Source organism: Schistocerca cancellata, chromosome 4 (assembly GCF_023864275.1).
Source record: "Schistocerca cancellata isolate TAMUIC-IGC-003103 chromosome 4, iqSchCanc2.1, whole genome shotgun sequence".
Lineage (NCBI taxonomy): Eukaryota > Metazoa > Arthropoda > Insecta > Orthoptera > Acrididae > Schistocerca > Schistocerca cancellata.
This window is the reverse complement of record NC_064629.1, coordinates 198,659,447-198,679,862: the sequence shown is the minus strand read 5'-3', so window position 1 is coordinate 198,679,862 and position 20,416 is coordinate 198,659,447. Positions and strand designations below refer to the sequence as shown.

General features: G+C 39.8%; 1 protein-coding gene across 1 annotated transcript in view; it reads left to right on the top strand.

Annotated features, from left to right (window-relative positions):
• Positions 1-17,328: 17,328 nt before the first annotated feature.
• LOC126184613 (dual specificity protein phosphatase MPK-4) overlaps positions 17,329-20,416 on the top strand; it is a 125,016-nt gene continuing 121,928 nt past the window's right edge. Inside the window, exons 1-2 of the mRNA XM_049927068.1 lie at positions 17,329-17,369; positions 17,516-17,686. Of these exons, the coding sequence (XP_049783025.1) occupies positions 17,578-17,686 (109 nt within the window). The 5' untranslated portion in view covers positions 17,329-17,369; positions 17,516-17,577. The remainder of the gene's footprint in view (positions 17,370-17,515; positions 17,687-20,416) is intronic.

Sequence of the window (20,416 nt, the reverse complement as noted above, 5' to 3'; positions counted from 1 at the left end):
TTTGGCGTTCTGAGGCCTACATCGTCTTTCACAGGCCTCATTAGTTTTCGAGTTTTTGTTGGAGCCATGAAGACAGAATCGATTTTCTGCCTTTTTAGGAGCTGGCTAATCTTTCCTGTTGTTGAGCGACAAAATGGAAAAAACGCAAGCTTCTTTGCTTCCTCCTCGGTGTCCTTTTGCTTCCGTGTTCTTGGAAATCTGGAGGTTGTGGTGGCCGTTATCCTTGAATATTTTCGTAAGTGGCTCAGTTCCTTTGGCAGGTTTTCTGCATCTGAGACGGCTTCCACTTGATGCACCAATGTCCTCAGAACAGAACAATTCTGTGACAGATGGTGACAGATGTTGGCGTGCAGATACTGATCCGTTTGAGTGGATTTCTGGTCATCAGTGTGGTTGAGACACCCATTTGCTTTACGGCACATAAGGACATCAAGGACAGGCAAGGCACCATTAGTCTCTACCTACCTCGTGAACTTGATGTTGTTATGGATATTACTGATGTGGCTTAAGAACCTTTTCACGTCCATGAGAACAGACAATGAACCTATCGTTGACACAACGATAAAAGCAACTAGACTTTGCAGGAGCCGTGTCAAGGGCGATGTACTCAAAGTGCTCCATAAACAGATTGGCTGTAATTGGAGCTAATGGAATGGATTCCCCATCACCACACCATCCGCCTGATTGAAATATTCTTCACCCTACAAAAAATACGATCACTTCAGAGTCTGCTTAAATAAATCCATAACAGTGTCGTCAAACAACTTGGAGAGTAGATCTATGGAATTCTGGATGGAAATGCGCATGAATTATGACACCACATCAAAGCCAACCATATTTCCTTCTCCAAGATGCAGGCATTTAATTCGGCCGATGTAGTCAGTCGTATTCTTGATGTGGTGCACACAGCGAGCAAAGTACAGAGTAAGAAGGCTGACTAGATGTTTTTGCGAGTCTGTAAGTCGGTGATCCAATGGTGCTCACAAAATGGGACACAGAGGTATGTTCTTCTTTTGAACCTTTGGAAGGCCATACAATGTAGATGGTCGAGGTGCGCGAGGGGGGAGATTTTTAATGACATTCTCTTCCAGTGAAGACCTCTTGGAAAGCTGTGACGTCTTCCTCATTATTCTGGATGTTGGGTCCCTTGATTATTTTTATATGTTTCCTCCTCCAGCATTAATCAACACTTTGCGCCATAGTCAGCTCGTTCCATAATGACGGCTGCACTGCCCTTGTCAGCTGGCAGGACTACTGAGGAAAGGAGCGTTGTGGATTTCTTTAAGGCCATTTCGCTCAGCTCTTGCCATGTTCGAGGTTGGCGGCTTGGATTTTGAAAGAATGCTGTTCGTTTCTCCACGAATTTCCTCCGCAGTTTCACAGGGCATTTTGCGAATAAATTCGTCTATAAATGTGCAGCATTCTTTCAAAATCCAACGCGCCAACCTCGAACATAACAACAGCTGAACGTAACGGTCTTAACCCTAGGACGCCTAAGGGGGGGGGGGGGGGGGGTTCGTTGAACCCACAATTTTTTAATGTCCCCTGCTTTTGCCCAAGTAACTTTCATACTACATATTCCCTTTGAGTTATTGTTTGTTGGCTATTTTATGAAACGTTAGTGTCAATATATTTTATAGAAAATTCCTGCTTTGAAAGAAAAAATAAATAAACTTATTATGGGTCCAACAAACCCCCCCTTAGGCTTCCATGCTATAGAAAATTTCCCTTAGTAGGATTTCGTATTTCTCATCTCTACAAGAATGCAAGTTAGTTTCTTGTTGGTTGGTATTCTTGATATTCACAACAATCGGTTTACTTTCAGAGGAAGTGATTGTTGGTGTCAGTCAGCTGTTATTTATCTTGTAAACTTGCAGTGAGTTAGTGCAGTTCCCAACACGTAGGCCTCCAGTAACTTTGGTGTCCTACACAGCAAAAACAAAACCAAGTAAAAACTTACTGATGTTTGGCAACAGTGTACCAAGATAAAGGCACTGTTGGAGGAGAGAAGAATAAAACCGAGATAAATGCATATTATAATTCCACTAAAGGTGGAATTGATACCATTGATCAAATGGCGCGTATGTACACCTGCAAGAGGGGAACAAAGAGATAGCCTCTATCTGTATATTACTCTCTCGTTGACATTTGTGCTAGCAATGCAATCACCATATACATCCAGCAACATCCAAGATGGAATGAAAAGAAACACAACAAACGGAAACTTTATCTTCTGCAAGCTGGGATGGAACTAGTGAAACTGCAGGTAGAAGAAAGAAGTGCCAACGCAAGACGGTTATCTAACCAAATTGTTCAATCAGTGGAGACTATTCTACAAAAGAAAATCAAAGACGTGACAACACAAGCACGTCAGCCTCCTGCAGGGAAAGGTCGGTGCCACATTTGTGTAAGAAAAGCTAAAACAAAGAAGCAGAAGTACAATAATCTAAGAAAAACCAAACCAGTATTGTGGACAGTGTCCTAAACATGTGTGTACACACGTTCAGAAAAAATTGTGAAGTGTGTCTCTTGCCTTGAAGTTGAGGACTCAGAGTAGCCTATTGTATATGAACACATCTGTATTTTGTATTGCAATATGTCAATTTTTTATTCACTCAATCCAATATTTATAACAATTAACAACATTTATAAACCGATGCCCTAGTTAAAATACATAAACCATTTTGAAAGTTGTAATTTTTCGTCAGTAAACTTATTTAATAACTGTGGGCTCGCCGAACCCTCCCCCCCCCCCCTTAGGCATCCAAGTTAGAAAAAAAGGCTTGGGCGTCCTAGGATTAAAGAAATCCACAACGCTTCTCTCCTCACAGCCTTGTCAGTTGACATGGGTAATGCAGTTGTCATTACGGAATGAGCCGACTATGAAGCGAAGATTCCTTTGATGCTGGAGGAGGAGGGATATCAAAAATTACCAATGGGCGCAACGTCTAGAAGAATGAGGAATAAGTTGGAAGTCTCAAGACGTCTTCACTGGAAGAGAATGTCACTGAAAACTCCTGCCTCGAGCACCTCCACTACACTGTATTGTCTTCCAAAGGTTCACAAGAAGAACACACCTTGAAAGGTCTCTGTTGGATTCCTTTCATGTTTAATTTCTTAAATCTATTGTCATTTACGGCATAAATTCCTCTTCTAAATTTACTGTGGCGTTTCTGACTATCTGGGAGGAGACTGAGTAGTGGAACGTGTTACTTTTACACATAAAGAAGAACGATCTGTCACACTACTACACTTTAAAACACAGTTTATATGTAATTCATGTCACACAGTCTCATATGGAACCTACATCCGCTTTCTTTTATACACTGTGTATGATAAGATACTGTCATCCCCCTTCCCTTCTGTGTGAGAGGATGAATGAGCAAATGTATTTGTAGTTGCATGCTTGAGGGTAGCAGACAAGCCTGTCTGCTAGAGAACAGTAGGACCAACGTCGGAACAGGTAGCTACGCTTTCTAAAAGCAAAGAGGTTTCTATCCTTAGTATGGTCCTGTCCGTCCGTTGTCATGTTGGTATAGGAAGCTACCCCTCTGGTCACTTCCGTTTGTATTTGGGAAGCACGCTCGGTAGGAGCGCAGAGCAGTCGGTCCGTGGCGAGCGTCTGAAGTGGTAAGATCTCCGGCTAAGCGCGTGTCTGCTAAGTCCGCAGGACAATGGAATTCTTAAGTTCAGCCTAACTGAAAATTTAATCACCTTTATTTCAGGTTTAGCTCTAAAATATCTAATGTTATCTTAAATTGCAGCGCAGTGTAATTCTCGTGTGAAGTTCAGATTATTTTCCGGTAGTTGCTTTGTCACTACTCTGTGAGTAAAGTGGAACCACGTGTTGATCAGTAACTCTAACTAAGATCAATCTTAAATGCGAATGCTTGTGTGATTATAACGTCTCGTCTTGACAATATTTTTCAATATAGCAACTTTTCTTTATGTTCAACCCACGTGGGGTGTACTTTGCGAGACCAGTACCACGTGCTTATATAACTGTTTGACCCGTCAGGTTAACAGTAAGACGTTAGTAACCAGTTCGAGGTTTTTCTTTTGTAAATTGCTTTTCGATCTAATTTATTTTAATTATCAAAATTATTGTGGAGTTACACTCTTTGTGTAAACCAAGTTGACCACGTGAAGCATGTGGTGTAATCATCAAAGTAGCCCTCAGCTATTCTTTTCGCGAAGATTTCACAAAGAGTTAATATGAATTTAGTATACCAGTGTGTGGTAATTACATGACAGACAGGATTGTGCTACGAACGTAATTTCTTTGGGTGAAAATTTGAATCTGTTGGTAGTGGTTAACTTTCTCTTGCATACGTTTCAACGTTCTTTGTGTGTTGTTTTATGAATGCAGTGTTGTATGCAGTCTCCCAATCTTGGCTCCATAATTGATGTGTTCCGTAAGATTGCAATCTCACATTTCCACATTTTCACAATCCTAAATAAGGAACCAGTTTAGTTAGGAATCAACTTTAATATGCTGAAATTTCAATGATCAATCTTAAAATAAATTTCCAAATATAAACTGATTTATTTCTTTTTATTTAAATTCTCTCTTTTATATATATATATCACCAGTTGTCGTATGACTATTAAAAGATTATAATTAATGTTCGTCTGGTTGGGAATTTGGTAAGCTAGACAGGATACCTGGTGAAACAGTTGCTTAGTAATGCAAGATTAACTTCCCCAGACAGCTCACAGCTTTTAACCCGCTTTTATTGTCCATCAGTACCGCTTTCATCATAGCAAATTAAAGTATCAATCTTACACATGGCGACCCTGTTCTGTGTTTCCGCTAGACTCTGGAATCTCTGAAACATTAGATTGCAAGCGTTGTATAATCTTAATTTTTTTGCCCTACAGCGCTCAAACAACTTCTGCGTTGTTTCTGAGGAGACTTTCAAAAGATTCACTGCGTTGTTGAACGGCGTTGTGTTGTTTGTCTTGTTGTTTTGTTTTCTATATTTGTGTGTTTTATATGTGTGTGTGTTTTTTTTCTCACTTGTAAATTCCACTGTTTCGATCAAAGACAAAAATTTGTTTTGTGTGTGAAAAAGTGCGTACTAGGTTGGGTATCTTTCGTGTGACGGTCGTAATTTTTGGGGGACACATTTATTTTGATTAGTGTGTCGCGTACCGGGTATAAATTGCACTAATGCAGACACGTAACCAAGCTAAAAGTAAGCGGTCCGACAACTTAAGCAACATGGACCAAGGGGATAATTTGATTTCGAATATTAATGCGTCGGACAGTTCCGAAAATACAATGGGAAATACTTCAGACGAAATGCAAAACAGGACGAACGGGCTCACAGCAGAGCCAGAAATTAATTTGCCCCCTACTAACCAAATTGATTTGGCAGAACTCATGAAAGCCTCATTGCAACAAAATAAAGAAAACGCAGAGAAATCAGAAAAATCGTTCCGAGAACAAAAAGAATCATGTGAAAAATCGATCCACGAGCTAGGCGAACAACTGACGCAGAAATCTGAAAAATCGATCCGCGAGCTAGGCGAACAAATGACGAAGAAATCTGAAAAATCGATCCGAGAGCTGGCGATCAAATGATGCAGAAATCAGAAAAATCGTTCCGAGAACAAAAAGAATCATCCGAAAAATCGATCCGCGAGCTAGGCGAACAAATAGACGAAAAACTAATCCAGCAGACAAATAAAGTCGACAAATCGATGCAGAGAGTGTCCGATGATATCTCACAAAGAATAAACAATCTGGCAAGTGAAATAAAAAGTGATATTATGAAAGAATTAGTCCGTACATTTGAACAAATCGATGATCGTCTGCAAGCCTTAGAACAGAGCAAGCGGAGTCGCGATGCGGAATCGAAAGAGAGCGAAGAACAGCTACTTAGGAATTTCCAAGCGCTGAGAGAAGAATGCGAAAGAGAACACCAGCAGGTACTCTCAAGGGTCCAAGAGGCGGAAACGCATTGTCCCACGTCCGTTAGCAACACAATAGCGGACAACAGTTTAGCGATCCACGCGCTGGAACAGCAAGTAGAACAATTGAAGCAGACTGGGGCGGAGGACAAGAGACAAATACATGATAAGATTGCGGCATTAGCGGACATTGTAGGCACGATGAAGCTGACGGAAAGCGAGAACAATACTACATCGGTAGCGGCCGCAGAGACCGAAGAAGTGCGTTCGCTTCTGAGGTTTCAGAAGGGACAGTTCGAAGTGAACAAGCAGCACAAAGCTGTAACAGGCGAATTACAAGAACGCGTGGCGCATCTGGAAAACCGCATGGCGTGTGATTCCGAACTCGCCAATAGCACTAAAAATAGCCATACGAACAGTGCAGAGAGGGACTCCGGCCACGAGGGAGATTTTGACGACAGGGAAGAATGTAATTTGAGGGGCAGACATGAGAAAAATACAAACATTCAAGGGCCTTGCCAGGAGGAAATGCGGGGATTTGATTTCAAACATTTCCTTACGGTGAGAAAGTTTGAGATATATCGAAATTCGCAAAAAGGAATACATCCACGTGCATGGCTCGAGCAATTTGAGTTTTGTCTTCCCCCCGACTGGGCAAGTTCACATAAGATAGAATATATGTGTGGCTATTTGGAAGGCGAACCGGCGATTCGCATGAGGTCGGCAGCGCGTCACTGCAACTCCACTCGGGAGTTTCGATAAGCCTTTCTGTCCGCCTATTGGTCGGAAGCGGCACAAGATAGGGTCAAACATGGCATAATTATGCTGCCAAATTTGAACCAGTCTGGTTTCGGCAGTCCAGCACGCCTATTCGACCACATGCTGCAGGCAAATCAATTTCTATACGGCCCTGCGGAACTAATTAGGATATGCATCACCAAATTGCCGATGCACTTGCGCCACGTCATTCTTGCGGGACGATGCAAAGAGGACGTGGAAAAACGTTTAAGACGCTTCTCCAAGAGTTGGAATACAATACAGGAGAATGCCCGCCTAATCAGGCACAAAGTTATTACGGGGCACAGCAGCGCGATCGCAGTCGTGGCCGTAGTACTAATCAATGTCGTGACTGGTCGTCGAGACGCGAACGGAACAATAATCGGGACCGGCCGTATAACTGGGGTAACAGTCGCAAACACAGGTGGAACAACGGAAATGATCGAGGACGTGGACAAGATCGTGAACGCTGCAGGTACGGCAACCAGAATCGATACTACGATGAATACGGTGGGAATAGGACTGTAGGCGGAGCACCTCATGATGTTGAAATTCGGCCGGCTAACCCTAGACATAATCCAGCAAATGGAAATGAACGAAACCGGCAATAACAAACGATCAGCACAGAAGGCGCCCAATCGGAACAAATGAGCGACATGGCAAATGAGTAGAAAGGACAGTGAGAAGTAGAGAGGACGGTGAGGAGAAAGAATTGATTAGTTTAAATTTGTGACGTATGCATTTTGAATAATATGTTGGTAAAAATAATGATAAAGATGTTTCTATGTGATTGATTGAAGTGATGTTTTAATTTTTTTTTCTTTCCTTGTGCAATTAAGATTTAGTTTGATTCAAACGTGAAGATAAAAGGTTTCTTTGTGAACGAGTAAAATGCTGTTTATGTTTTTTTGTGTCAATTGGAAAGAGTCGCTCCTGAGGGAAGCAAGATCTGTGTTGAATTAATGCAAAACTCAGGGGAATATCCGATCTGTGGGTATTATGGGTCTGGCAAACCCAGGTCCCCAGCTGTTAGTAGCCTTGTTTCCGATTTTCTGCTTTCAGTGCTACTATCTATCTATTACTATTCTATATCTGTCAGTATAAATGAGGATCTCTTACTATAGTATGCGTGCTGTATGAATATTTTAAGATAGGAGAACTCTGAGAAAGGAATGAGTAAGTTTGGAATCTTGAAAACAGGATGCGATAATACGATTGTTTAACCATTGGCTTCCCAATATGCGATGATATGTTAATATTGATGATATATGTATTTTTTTGTTCTTTATAGATGAGTGTGTAAAGTGCTGTCTGTGGATTTCGTCAGTATATTGATTCCCTTGAAGGTGAAAGAAGAATTGTAGTTTGTGTAATTTACGTGGCCCTGAAATATTATTGTGGTAGTCAAATACGAGTAGTTTTTTTTTTCAGCAAATGGAGAATGGAACAGAAATATGGATCCTTTCGGTAGTCTTGATTTATGTTGAGCCAAAGCCTGAAAAATTATTCTGCGTTAATACTTGTCCCAGAAAAGCGACGTTTATGTGTTTTGCTGATGCTGTGAGCATTACATCTTACTGTTTTCGTTGGTGCGGGATGCACTGCAGCCTATATGATGTGTACTGAGGAAATTTTCCCTCTTGAAGGTAGAGGAAGATTAAATAATTTTGATTATGGGACCGAAGGAAAGCTTGGTTTAAGAATAGAGGAGACCACAATTTTGCCATTCATGAGATATGAATCCAGAATAACCACCACAGGCAAAAAAAACTGATTTGGAAGCGAAAGGTAACTTAAAGAAGGAACGAAATCGCAGCAACATGGGTAAGAAAATGTAGTATAACCTGTATAATTAAAATATTTTTACCCTTCTCAGAGTCATCTGCGTGATTAATTCTTGTGATAACGTAATTTTAGATGAAATTGTCTTACTGTTTTATGTATAAACATATGAGTATGATAGATGTATAATTGCGAGTCTCTTATCAGGTGTGTCAATTGATATAAATGTTTTTGCGTGTAAATAACCATTGTTCTTTTTACTGTGTATGTTTAAGGAAAGTTCTCCATATTTATCATGTGACAAGACATATGCCACGAGCGTCAAGAAGAGGACGAATTAGAACAATGTTGTAGTGGTGTAAACACCTTGTTGAAGTAGCATTGAAGTAGCTTGTTGGATTAACTAGTAGTGGATTGAAGTAAAATTTTGAGTAATGCATGTTTATGGGTAGTTAGTTTGTAGAATAGACAACAGGTGTGCATGTGTGTGTGTAAATAACATGTGAACCCTATGCTCTCCTGACCTATACTTGCACAAGGCATAACCCTATTCATTTTAGTGAATTAATAAGTGGCATTTGATTTTAAAACACAAGTGAACCACATTAGTGATGTGGATTTAAATATTATATTGTCAGTTCATTTAATTCTTATTTTTTTTCATTGTCAAGTCATTTAACTTTTATTTTATATTGTCGATTCATCTAAATTTTTTATTTAAAAAAAATTAAGTCTCACTTTTGTTCTTAAAAATTGTGAAAGACAATATGAAGTGGTATTATGTATGACATTTTGTAATCACATAAGGATGATGAAAAATTTCTGTGAATGCAGTTGAGAACGTGAAAGCGAACCGGCAAAACTCTTACAAGACAGCGGGAGCAGCCGGACTAGTTGTAAACTGGCGGGTTTCCCAGCAGGACACGCTGTCAACCGGGCCACTTCGGGAGCGCGGCCGACAACAAAAGAAGGGTACGCGGCAAACACTTTCCCTTGCACCTGGAGCTAATGGGCGGCCGCCCGGTGCGACCCTTCCTGGAGGCAATGACCTGAGATGGGCGAGCAGTCCACCGCGCGGAAATCCATCTGCTGGCAATGCACCACACGCGGCACGCGACCGTGACGAGACGACCGCGGTGAAACAACACAAGGGGCGTGGAGCCTTTTGACAGGTACTGGCCAGAGAAACTTGCAGACGTCAACGACGCCTATCGACATTTCCTGACGGATGCCTACTGTCAAGCGACAGTAAATCATGGTTCGATGTTCTCTGGTCGCTAAGTGTGGCACAAAAGAAGAGCCATTAAGTGTAATCCTTGCCCAGGAATATCAAACCGGCGAGCCAATTGAGGATAACTCAAGAATGTAACAACACAAAGGGCGTGGAGCATTTTGACACATACTGTCCAGAGAAACTGGCAGACTTCAACAACGCCTATCAACATCTCCTGACGGATGCGCACTGTCAAGCGACAGTAAATCATGGTTCGATGTTCTCTGGTCGCTAAGGGTGGCACAAAAGAAGAGCCATTAAGTGTCATCCTTGCCCAGGAATATCAACCTGGCGTGTCAAACGAGGATACCGCACGAATTTGACAACACAAACATGGAACCAAATCGAGATGCACGTGACACGGGCCACCAAGAGAAACTTCATGAGAGGGCAGAGACGGCGGGATCGCACGCAACAGATGGACAAAAATCCCTACTGACAGCTGCGGCGACGAACCCCCCCCCCCCCCCCCCCGTTCCCCTTATATTGTGCCTCGGAACAGTGGAACTACTGAGTGTGTCAGTGAACAGTGATTATACGGTTCTTAGTTCAATGCATATACGTGTGTTGCTGTCACAGAAACTTTGACTCGTGTGTTTTGCAGGGGTTCGATTTATTGGTGATTATTAGACTGACTCTTGTATTTTGCAGGTGTTCTATTTATTGTTTTTTTAGACTTTGACTCTTGTATTTTGCAGGTGTTTTATTTATTGGTGTTTTTTTTAGATGTTTACTATTGTACTGTTTTATTGATCAATGTTTGTTCTTGTGTGATGTATTAGATTTGTGTTATTTTGTTTCGTAAATTCATTCAAGTGGAATTGCTTCGTTTATCAGTCAGATTGCTATTCATTCTCATTGGACTGTGATCGATTAGCCTTTGCATGGGGCATATTTATTGTGAGGAACCCCTTAAGGGTAACAGTCACATAATTAATTGTGGTCTCAGTATAACGACACAATGATCATTGTTTGCTAATTAACTGAAATATAGTAGAGTGATTAAATTAGTGCCACAATGTTATTTTAATTCTACAAATTATTAGTTTTATAAGATATAGAATTTTTTTGCGATAACCACTTTGTAAAACATGTTTTTTTTTCTTATCAATTTTTGCTTTTGCGGATTGTGCATTGTAATGTTCTGCTTTATAATACTGATGTTATTTGATGTTCTTTTTTAATTGCTGTGGCACCTTTGCTATTTTCATAAATTTTTCTTGTTAATAAACAGTCATAAATTTTCCTGTGGTCAGTTGGCTCTTGCAATGAGCAAATATTGGTGAACTCCATAAGGGTAACAATCAGAAATTGTTATCATATTAATGACACAGGAACCATTGTTTTTACTTGCTGACCGAATTAGGTCTACACTATCTTTTAATTAGGTGTCACAGATTGTGTTCTTTTTTTTGTTTGAAATTAGTAGATTTTAAAGATTTGTTGAAATTATTGTGTTTTAGCAAGTAGCTGGTGACCTTTCTCCTTTTCTTTACACTTTTGGTTTAAGTAGGGTGTGAGAAGCCTGCTTGGGAATGTCCTAGCATGGCCAGAAAATTCCCTGCACAGTCTTTTCCCGGAGCGTTGGGGTTGGATTCCTTTCATGTTTAATTTCTTAAATCTATTGTCATTTACGGCATAAATTCCTCTTCTAAATTTACTGTGGCGTTTCTGACTATCTGGGAGGAGACTGAGTAGTGGAACGTGTTACTTTTACACATAAAGAAGAACGATCTGTCACACTACTACACTTTAAAACACAGTTTATATGTAATTCATGTCACACAGTCTCATATGGAACCTACATCCGCTTTCTTTTATACACTGTGTATGATAAGATACTGTCATCCCCCTTCCCTTCTGTGTGAGAGGATGAATGAGCAAATGTATTTGTAGTTGCATGCTTGAGGGTAGCAGACAAGCCTGTCTGCTAGAGAACAGTAGGACCAACGTTGGAACAGGTAGCTACGCTTTCTAAAAGCAAAGAGGTTTCTATCCTTAGTATGGTCCTGTCCGTCCGTTGTCATGTTGGTATAGGAAGCTACCCCTCTGGTCACTTCCGTTTGTATTTGGGAAGCACGCTCGGTAGGAGCGCAGAGCAGTCGGTCCGTGGCGAGCGTCTGAAGTGGTAAGATCTCCGGCTAAGCGCGTGTCTGCTAAGTCCGCAGGACAATGGAATTCTTAAGTTCAGCCTAACTGAAAATTTAATCACCTTTATTTCAGGTTTAGCTCTAAAATATCTAATGTTATCTTAAATTGCAGCGCAGTGTAATTCTCGTGTGAAGTTCAGATTATTTTCCGGTAGTTGCTTTGTCACTACTCTGTGAGTAAAGTGGAACCACGTGTTGATCAGTAACTCTAACTAAGATCAATCTTAAATGCGAATGCTTGTGTGATTATAACGTCTCGTCTTGACAATATTTTTCAATATAGCAACTTTTCTTTATGTTCAACCCACGTGGGGTGTACTTTGCGAGACCAGTACCACGTGCTTATATAACTGTTTGACCCGTCAGGTTAACAGTAAGACGTTAGTAACCAGTTCGAGGTTTTTCTTTTGTAAATTGCTTTTCGATCTAATTTATTTTAATTATCAAAATTATTGTGGAGTTACACTCTTTGTGTAAACCAAGTTGACCACGTGAAGCATGTGGTGTAATCATCAAAGTAGCCCTCAGCTATTCTTTTCGCGAAGATTTCACAAAGAGTTAATATGAATTTAGTATACCAGTGTGTGGTAATTACATGACAGACAGGATTGTGCTACGAACGTAATTTCTTTGGGTGAAAATTTGAATCTGTTGGTAGTGGTTAACTTTCTCTTGCATACGTTTCAACGTTCTTTGTGTGTTGTTTTATGAATGCAGTGTTGTATGCAGTCTCCCAATCTTGGCTCCATAATTGATGTGTTCCGTAAGATTGCAATCTCACATTTCCACATTTTCACAATCCTAAATAAGGAACCAGTTTAGTTAGGAATCAACTTTAATATGCTGAAATTTCAATGATCAATCTTAAAATAAATTTCCAAATATAAACTGATTTATTTCTTTTTATTTAAATTCTCTCTTTTATATATATATATCACCAGTTGTCGTATGACTATTAAAAGATTATAATTAATGTTCGTCTGGTTGGGAATTTGGTAAGCTAGACAGGATACCTGGTGAAACAGTTGCTTAGTAATGCAAGATTAACTTCCCCAGACAGCTCACAGCTTTTAACCCGCTTTTATTGTCCATCAGTACCGCATTCATCATAGCAAATTAAAGTATCAATCTTACAACCTCTGTCTCCCACTGTGAGCACCATTGGATCACCGACTTACAGACTCGCGAAACATATGGCCAGCTTCCTTATTCTGCATTTTGCTCGCTGTGTGCACCACATCAAGAATACGACCGACTGCATCGGTCGAATTAAATGCCTGCATCTAGGAGAAGGTAATATTATGGTCAGCTTCGACGAAGAGTCGTTATTCACATGCGTTCCCGTCGATTATTCCATAAATCTGCTCTCCCACTTATCTGACGACACTGCTGTGGACATATTTAAGTACACTCTGATGTCAACGTATTTCTGTATGATGGAGAATATTTTAATCAGATGGACGGCGTGGCAATAGGGAGTCCATTAGCTTCAGTTATAGGCATCCTATTTACGGAGCACTTTGAGGACATCGCCCTCGACTCAGCTCCTGCAAAGCCTAGTTGCTTTTATCGTGATGTCAACGACACATTCATTGTCTATTCTTACGGCCATTAAAAGCTGGGAGAATTCTTAGACCACATCAACAATATCCATAACAACATCAAATTCATTAGGGAGGGACAGACTAATGGTGCCTCGCCTTTCCTTGACGTTCTCGTCTGCCGTAAAGCAAATAGGTGTCTCACCCACACTGATTACCAGAAACCCACTCACACAGACCTATGTCTGCACGCTAACATCTGTCACATCTGTCACAGAAACGTTCTGTTCTGAGGACCTTGGGTCATCGAGCGGAACTCATCTCAGTCACAGAAAGCCTGCCGAAGGAACTAAGCCACTTATGGAAAGAATTCAAGGAAAACGTCTACAACAACCTTGAAATTTCGCAAGCCATCTTTCCGAAAACATGGAAACAAAGGGACACCAATGAGGACTTGAAGAAACTTACTCAATAACAGGAAAGATTAGCCAGCACCTAAAGAACAGAAAATAGATTCTGTCTTCATGGCTCCAACAAAAACCCGAAAACTAATGGGGCCTGTGAAAGACGATGTAGGCCTCAGAAGGCCAAAAGTATATGAACTACTGTGTGGATGTGGACAATTCCATGTTGGACAAGCACTACTGAACAGCACAGAGTAGAACACGAGATATGCATGCTCTAAAAAACAGGCATCGTATTGCATTCAAAGAGACATCATTTATAGCACGAACTAGAAGTTTCTGGGACAGTGCAATTAATTAAGCGATCGAGGTAAAAACTGGTGACAACACCATCAATAAACACAGCGGCCAACATCAAAGTATGGCGTTGGAGCTGGCAGCAGTGATGTCACAGAAGGCAGTGCGGCTACATAAGGACGGCAGCAGCAACAGGAAACCAGCCACCAGTTGATAATGGCCAAGGAGTTCTCAGCCAAAAGCTCAAGGATTTTAAATCACTTTACACGGCTGGAAGCTCGAGAGAATTTTGCCATTACATATTGCCACAATGCCCTGCAGTCATATAAATAAGTAAGCTGACATATTTTCATTCAATAATGTCATACAGAATAATGTTCTGTGGTAACACATCTTTAAGAAAGGAAGTCTTCATCGCTCAAAGAGGTGCTGTGAGAATAGTGTGTGGTGCTCACCCATGATCGTCCTGTAGACATATGTTTAGGAGTTGAACATTCCGAATTCTACTTCACAGTATATTTATTCCCTCATGAAGTTTGTTGTAAGTAATCCACTTAACTTCAGAAGGAACAATTATGCAGATAATTCCAATACCAGAAGAAAAATGACATTCATTACTCCCCATTAAGATGGTCTCTAGCAGAAAAAGGGTTACACAATGCTGCAACTAAAATTTTTGGTAACTTACCCAATGATATAAAATGTCAGACATTCAGCAAAGCAAATATTTGCAAAGAAAGCGATTAAGTTTCTCCTTGACAACTCCGCCTATTCTGTAAAAGAATTTGTGTTATTGTAATGTGTAAAAGGTGGTGCTAGGAATCACTAACTGACATCTGCATGTTTTTTAAAAAAACATAAATTTTCAGCATGTAGTCATATTTACAAATTATTTTGTGATGTGAATGTAAAATGACTCGTTAAAAATCATTACGATTTATGAAATAATTCAAAAGCCAAAATCGCTTAAATACTGTTTACTGGATAACCAGTTTCAACACACTAAAGGGGACTGATGACCTCCGATGTTAAGTCCCATAGTGCTCAGAGCCATTCGAACCAACACACTAAAGGTGCCATCATTGGATCTGTGAAGATGTAACATGACAGGTTTGAGGGAGGGATTACATGAGTTACACTATATACATTACTATTAGTACAGTACCTCATACCTGAATGTAGATTAACAGTTATAAACCATTTGGATATAACAATACATGAGGCAGACCAGCTGATATAAAATCATTATGTCAAAAAATAAAAAACAACTGCTCTCATGGTCATTCTTTTCCATAAGATATGTAAAACTGCAGTCACAAGATAAAATTATTTGGTACATGATCGCTGCTCGACTAACAACGGTCGACATCACACTGCCCTATTCCGCGCATGTATACCTGCTGCGATTCTAGTGGTTCACAACCGGCCACTAGATAGCGCTGTCCAAGCAGTGCACACGCAGTCCCACAGTATAACCACTCATTACTACTACAATACAACGTTACTATTACTGTTAATCAAATACTTATGCAAAGAACACTTTCGTATACACTTACTGCACATACTATACATACCTTGCATACTATACATACTATAAAGTACGTCAATTACAGAGTAAAAACATCTGAAGCAAAGGAATTATCCATATTAGCGCCACACAAAACTAGATAATTATAATTTACCCTTTTTCATACATGGAAGTCAGGATTATACACATAGTACGCTGTTCATAACACGACTTAGGTACAATGTGACGAGTGATTAAAACCTGTATGCTGGGCTTTACCTGTCTGGACACTACAGTCTTAGGTATCGTAAGCGCCAAATCTTGTGACTACGGTTTTACATATCTTATGGAAAAGAATGACCATGAGAGCAGTTGTGTTTTATTTTTTGTGACAATGATTTTATATCAGCTGGTCTGCCACATGTATCGTTATATCCAAATGCTTTATAAATGTTAATCTACATTCAGGTATGTGGTTCTGTACTAATAGCAATGTATATAGTGTAACTCATGTAAGCCCTCCCTCAAACCTGTCATATTATATCTTCACAGATCCGACGATGGCACCTTTAGTGTGTTGAAACCTGTTATCTAGTAAACAGTATTTAAGCGATCTTGGCTTTTGAATTATTTCGATAACAGTGTGCTCGCCCCACTACGCACTATGTGTTCACTGCATTACGATTTATCGTGCAAATGATCTGTGGGACAGTACACGAACATACTTCATATGTCTTTTTTTCCTTACAATAGTTGTCACACCATGGCCATACGATCATGTAAACTTTCAATCAGTAACCAGTAAATAATCGTTTTAATTGGTTTGCGACAGTTGCCACAGTAGAGAAATACATACATGTACTTGGTAAATTACACAGCGTACCATACATGTTTAATTTATAATTAGTTGTTGTTGTTGTGGTTTACGAATATATGCTGGAGTCAAAGAGCCCCTGGTACATTGAAATGTTTACTGGAAACTTTACAGACTTTCTTCGTCCACCCTGCGTACTTTCTGCGTATGTTTTTCAAGGCAAACAACTCAATCGCAATACATACGCGTTCCACATCGCTGAGGACCGACGTGTTCCCTACGAAGACAAGAGTTCTATTTGGCATAAATATTAGGCAGCGATAATGTACTGTTCTTGGCCTAGTACTTTCGTGCAATATATTGACACAAATTACTGCGCAAGAAATAATGAGCGTGTGAGGACCCGTTTTACTCTATGAATGTATCACTATATTTTATATAACATTGGCAACTTTCCTCTATTTCATAGCGGTGCAGTTTCATTATTATTGACATAGCTCCAGCTACTTAGCATTTATTTTATTATTGTAAATAAGTTTTAGCGTATGTAATGTAAACAGTTCCATATTCGCCGATGGTGTTAAAATAAAATAATTTTCACTGTTGTTTGTGCATGAATTTTTAATACAAACATGTAAAGACTGGATTTAACTTTTAAACAGAATTTATGCGTTTTATAGTTATATATTTTACAAATAACCAGTTTAAATTGATGAAAAGTAATACACTAAAATAAATGAAATTGTAAAGGACTTGTACCAAATCTTGGAACTACTGCTGCTATATTCGCTGCGTTTACCTCAAAAATTTCTTCGGTAATGTCAAGGCAGTTGGCAGCTCTGTTGATTGTGTTGTGCGTGTGTTTTTCAAACTGTTGCTTGTTGTGTCCTCGTAGTGAAACTAAATAGGTAAATTTTAGTAAAGTAATGATTTATTAGTGTTTTCCTTCTTAATCATTGTTTACGTACAGTAGGTTTTATGTTCAGTAAACGAGTAATATTGTCATTAATGTTCTCGTAGACTGAAATAGAAATATTGAAAAATCAATTGACAGGTCCTCAGAAATTTCACCTAGAACTTTGTTGTTGACCACAAAGTTTAGAAGATAATCATCGAATGGATTGCACGAAAGGCTTGAAACTGAAAGAAGTAAGCGTTTTGTTGCGAGACGATTTTAACGCAGGACCAACTACACTTAATGAAATAGAACCGAAATTATGGATTGGTAAGTCATTGCATGCACAGTTCAGTGATAGCCTTAACCAAAATCTGAAAGTAACCATTTTAATCCTTCTACACTTCTGATATAAATTGATGTAAAATTTCTAGACAAGATACGGAGTGCTATAATTTACTGAAGTAAGAATTTTTGTTCGCCTTAGTTTATGAAATTCGACAGCTTTTGCAATAAAACTTTTTGTGTGCCTCGTAGTTATATTTCTACTAAACGCAAATAATTTATATGTGTATGTTGTCTTCTTTTCTCGTTGCACATATATTACCTTTTTTTACTTTTAGATACTAGCATTGTATTACTTTCGTAAACATGACATTTTCTCAAATAATGTCACAATTCACCACCAGGAACTGATAGTTAATGTCCCTTTATTACTATCTATTTGTCCTCAGACCTTCATAAGGTAACTTAATACATTTGAAACAGCTTGAATGTCTGTATAAAAATCCATTCACTAGCAGCTCTTGGTAGTGAACTATGACGGTTTTTTAAATACATAAGAGCTGTGGGGTACAGCTTTCTCAAAACGCCAGTTTTTGGTATACTCTCCAAACACATTAGTTTTCTCCTCCTGCCTTCTATTTTGTATCACAGTCGTTGCAGCACTATTCATTTCTTCTTGCATTGGTTTTCTTTTAGTTCTCCAAGCTTTAGTAAAACTCAGCGTTATTGTCAGCTTGTTAAATGTAAGTGACTGTAGCTATCCCCAATGCCCCATCTTCTCTTCTTGATACAAATGTTTTGAATTCCCAGACAAACTGTACAAAGGGCTGTCGGGGAAATGTAAGATGGCGAAACAGCTGAATTGTGAATCAGTGTTTCAGATAAGTGATCAGTTTTTATTGTTGAAAGTAATAACACGTTTTCTCTTAATCATCCACGCATAGTCGTTGCCAGCATCTGCACATAGGTGGCCTGTAGTAAACTTTAGCCGAATTCCCACATCCTTTCTCATGGCTTAATGATCAAACAGAACTAGAAACAACTGCATTACATTGATTGGAATGTATGACGTAAATGATGACATTTTATCACTAAAATACATGTAAAAATACTGGGCGTGTGATGCAGTGAATATCTTATGACAAAAAATACGTGCCACTCCAGATAAACCAAATCCCCTGTTTTTTTGCAGTCAGTCACCTAAACCATATCAGTGGAGGCATTGAAAATCTCATAACTCCATTTTGTTAAATTTTACAAGAAAAGCAACAGTTGTTTCTTAAAAAAACATGTAAAGTGATACAAATAATTTTGCTACAAATAATTTTGCTACATTTGTAACTAACTGAAGAGCCAAAGAAACTGGTACATCTGCCTAATATTGTGTAGGGCCCCTGCAAGCATGCAGTAGTGCTGCAACGCGACATGGCATGGACTCGACTAATATCTGAAGTAGTGCTGGACACCATGAATTGTGTAGGGCTGTCCATAAATCTGTAACAGTACGAGAGGGTGGAGATCTCTTCTGATCAGCAAGCTGCAAGACGTCCCAGATATGCTCTATAATGTTCATGTCTTTGGAGCTTGGTGGCCAGTAGAAGTGTTTAAACGCAGAAGAGTGTTGCTGGAGTCACTCTGTAGCAATTCTGGACTTGTGGGGTGTTGCATTGTCCTGCTGGAATTTCCCAAGTCCGTTGGAATGCACAGTGGATATGAATGGGTGCAGGTGATGAGACAGGATGCATATGTATATGACACCTGTCAGAGTCATACCCATACATATCACGGGCCCCATATCACTCCCAACTGCTCACGCCCTACACCATTAAACAGCCTCCACCAGTTTGAACAGTTCCCTGCTGACATACGAGGGGTCCATGGATTCATAAGGTTGTCTCCATACCCGTACACGTCCATCCAGTCAATACAATTTGAAACGAAACTCGTCTGACCAGGCAACATGTTTCCAATCATCAGCAGTCCAATGTCAATGTTCACAGGACCAGGCGAGGCATAAAGCTTTGTGTTGTGCAGTCATCAAGGGTATATGAGTGGGCTTTCGGCTCTGAAAGCCCACATCAATGATGTTTCGTTGAATGGCTCGCACATTGTCACTTGTTGATAGCCCATCATTGAAATGTACAGCAATTTGCAGAAGAGTTGCTCTTCTGCCACATTGAATGATTCTTTTCAATCGTTGGTCCCGTTCTTGCAGGATCTTTTTCCATCCACAGTGATATCGGGATTTGATGTTTTACCGGATTTCTGGTATTCACGGTACACTTGTGAAATTGTCGTATGGAAAAATTCCCACTTCATCGCTACCTCAGAGGTACTGTGTCCCATCACTTGCGCGCCAAGTATAACACTATGTTCAAACTCACTTAAATCTTGATAATGTACCATTTTAGCAGAAGTAACCAATCTAACAACTGCACCAAACACATGTTGTCTTATATAGCTTTGTCGACCACAGCACTGTGTACATCTCTTTGTATTTGAATATGAACACCTATGCCAGTTTCTTTGACGCTTCTGTGTATATGGTGGAATCCTAGTTATTGACAGATTAGAAAAATCCATGCACTTTCAGTTCTCTCATTGATAACGGATTTACTGCTTACTGGAATCATGAGGTTTTCACAGACAGATGGAGTTACGAGGTTTTGATTGCCTACCATCGATGTACACCATCAGGATACCCCTCCAGAACTGTCTCAGATTTTCATTGCTAATTATGTTTACTCCTCTGTTGCTCTCAAACACTGGCACTGG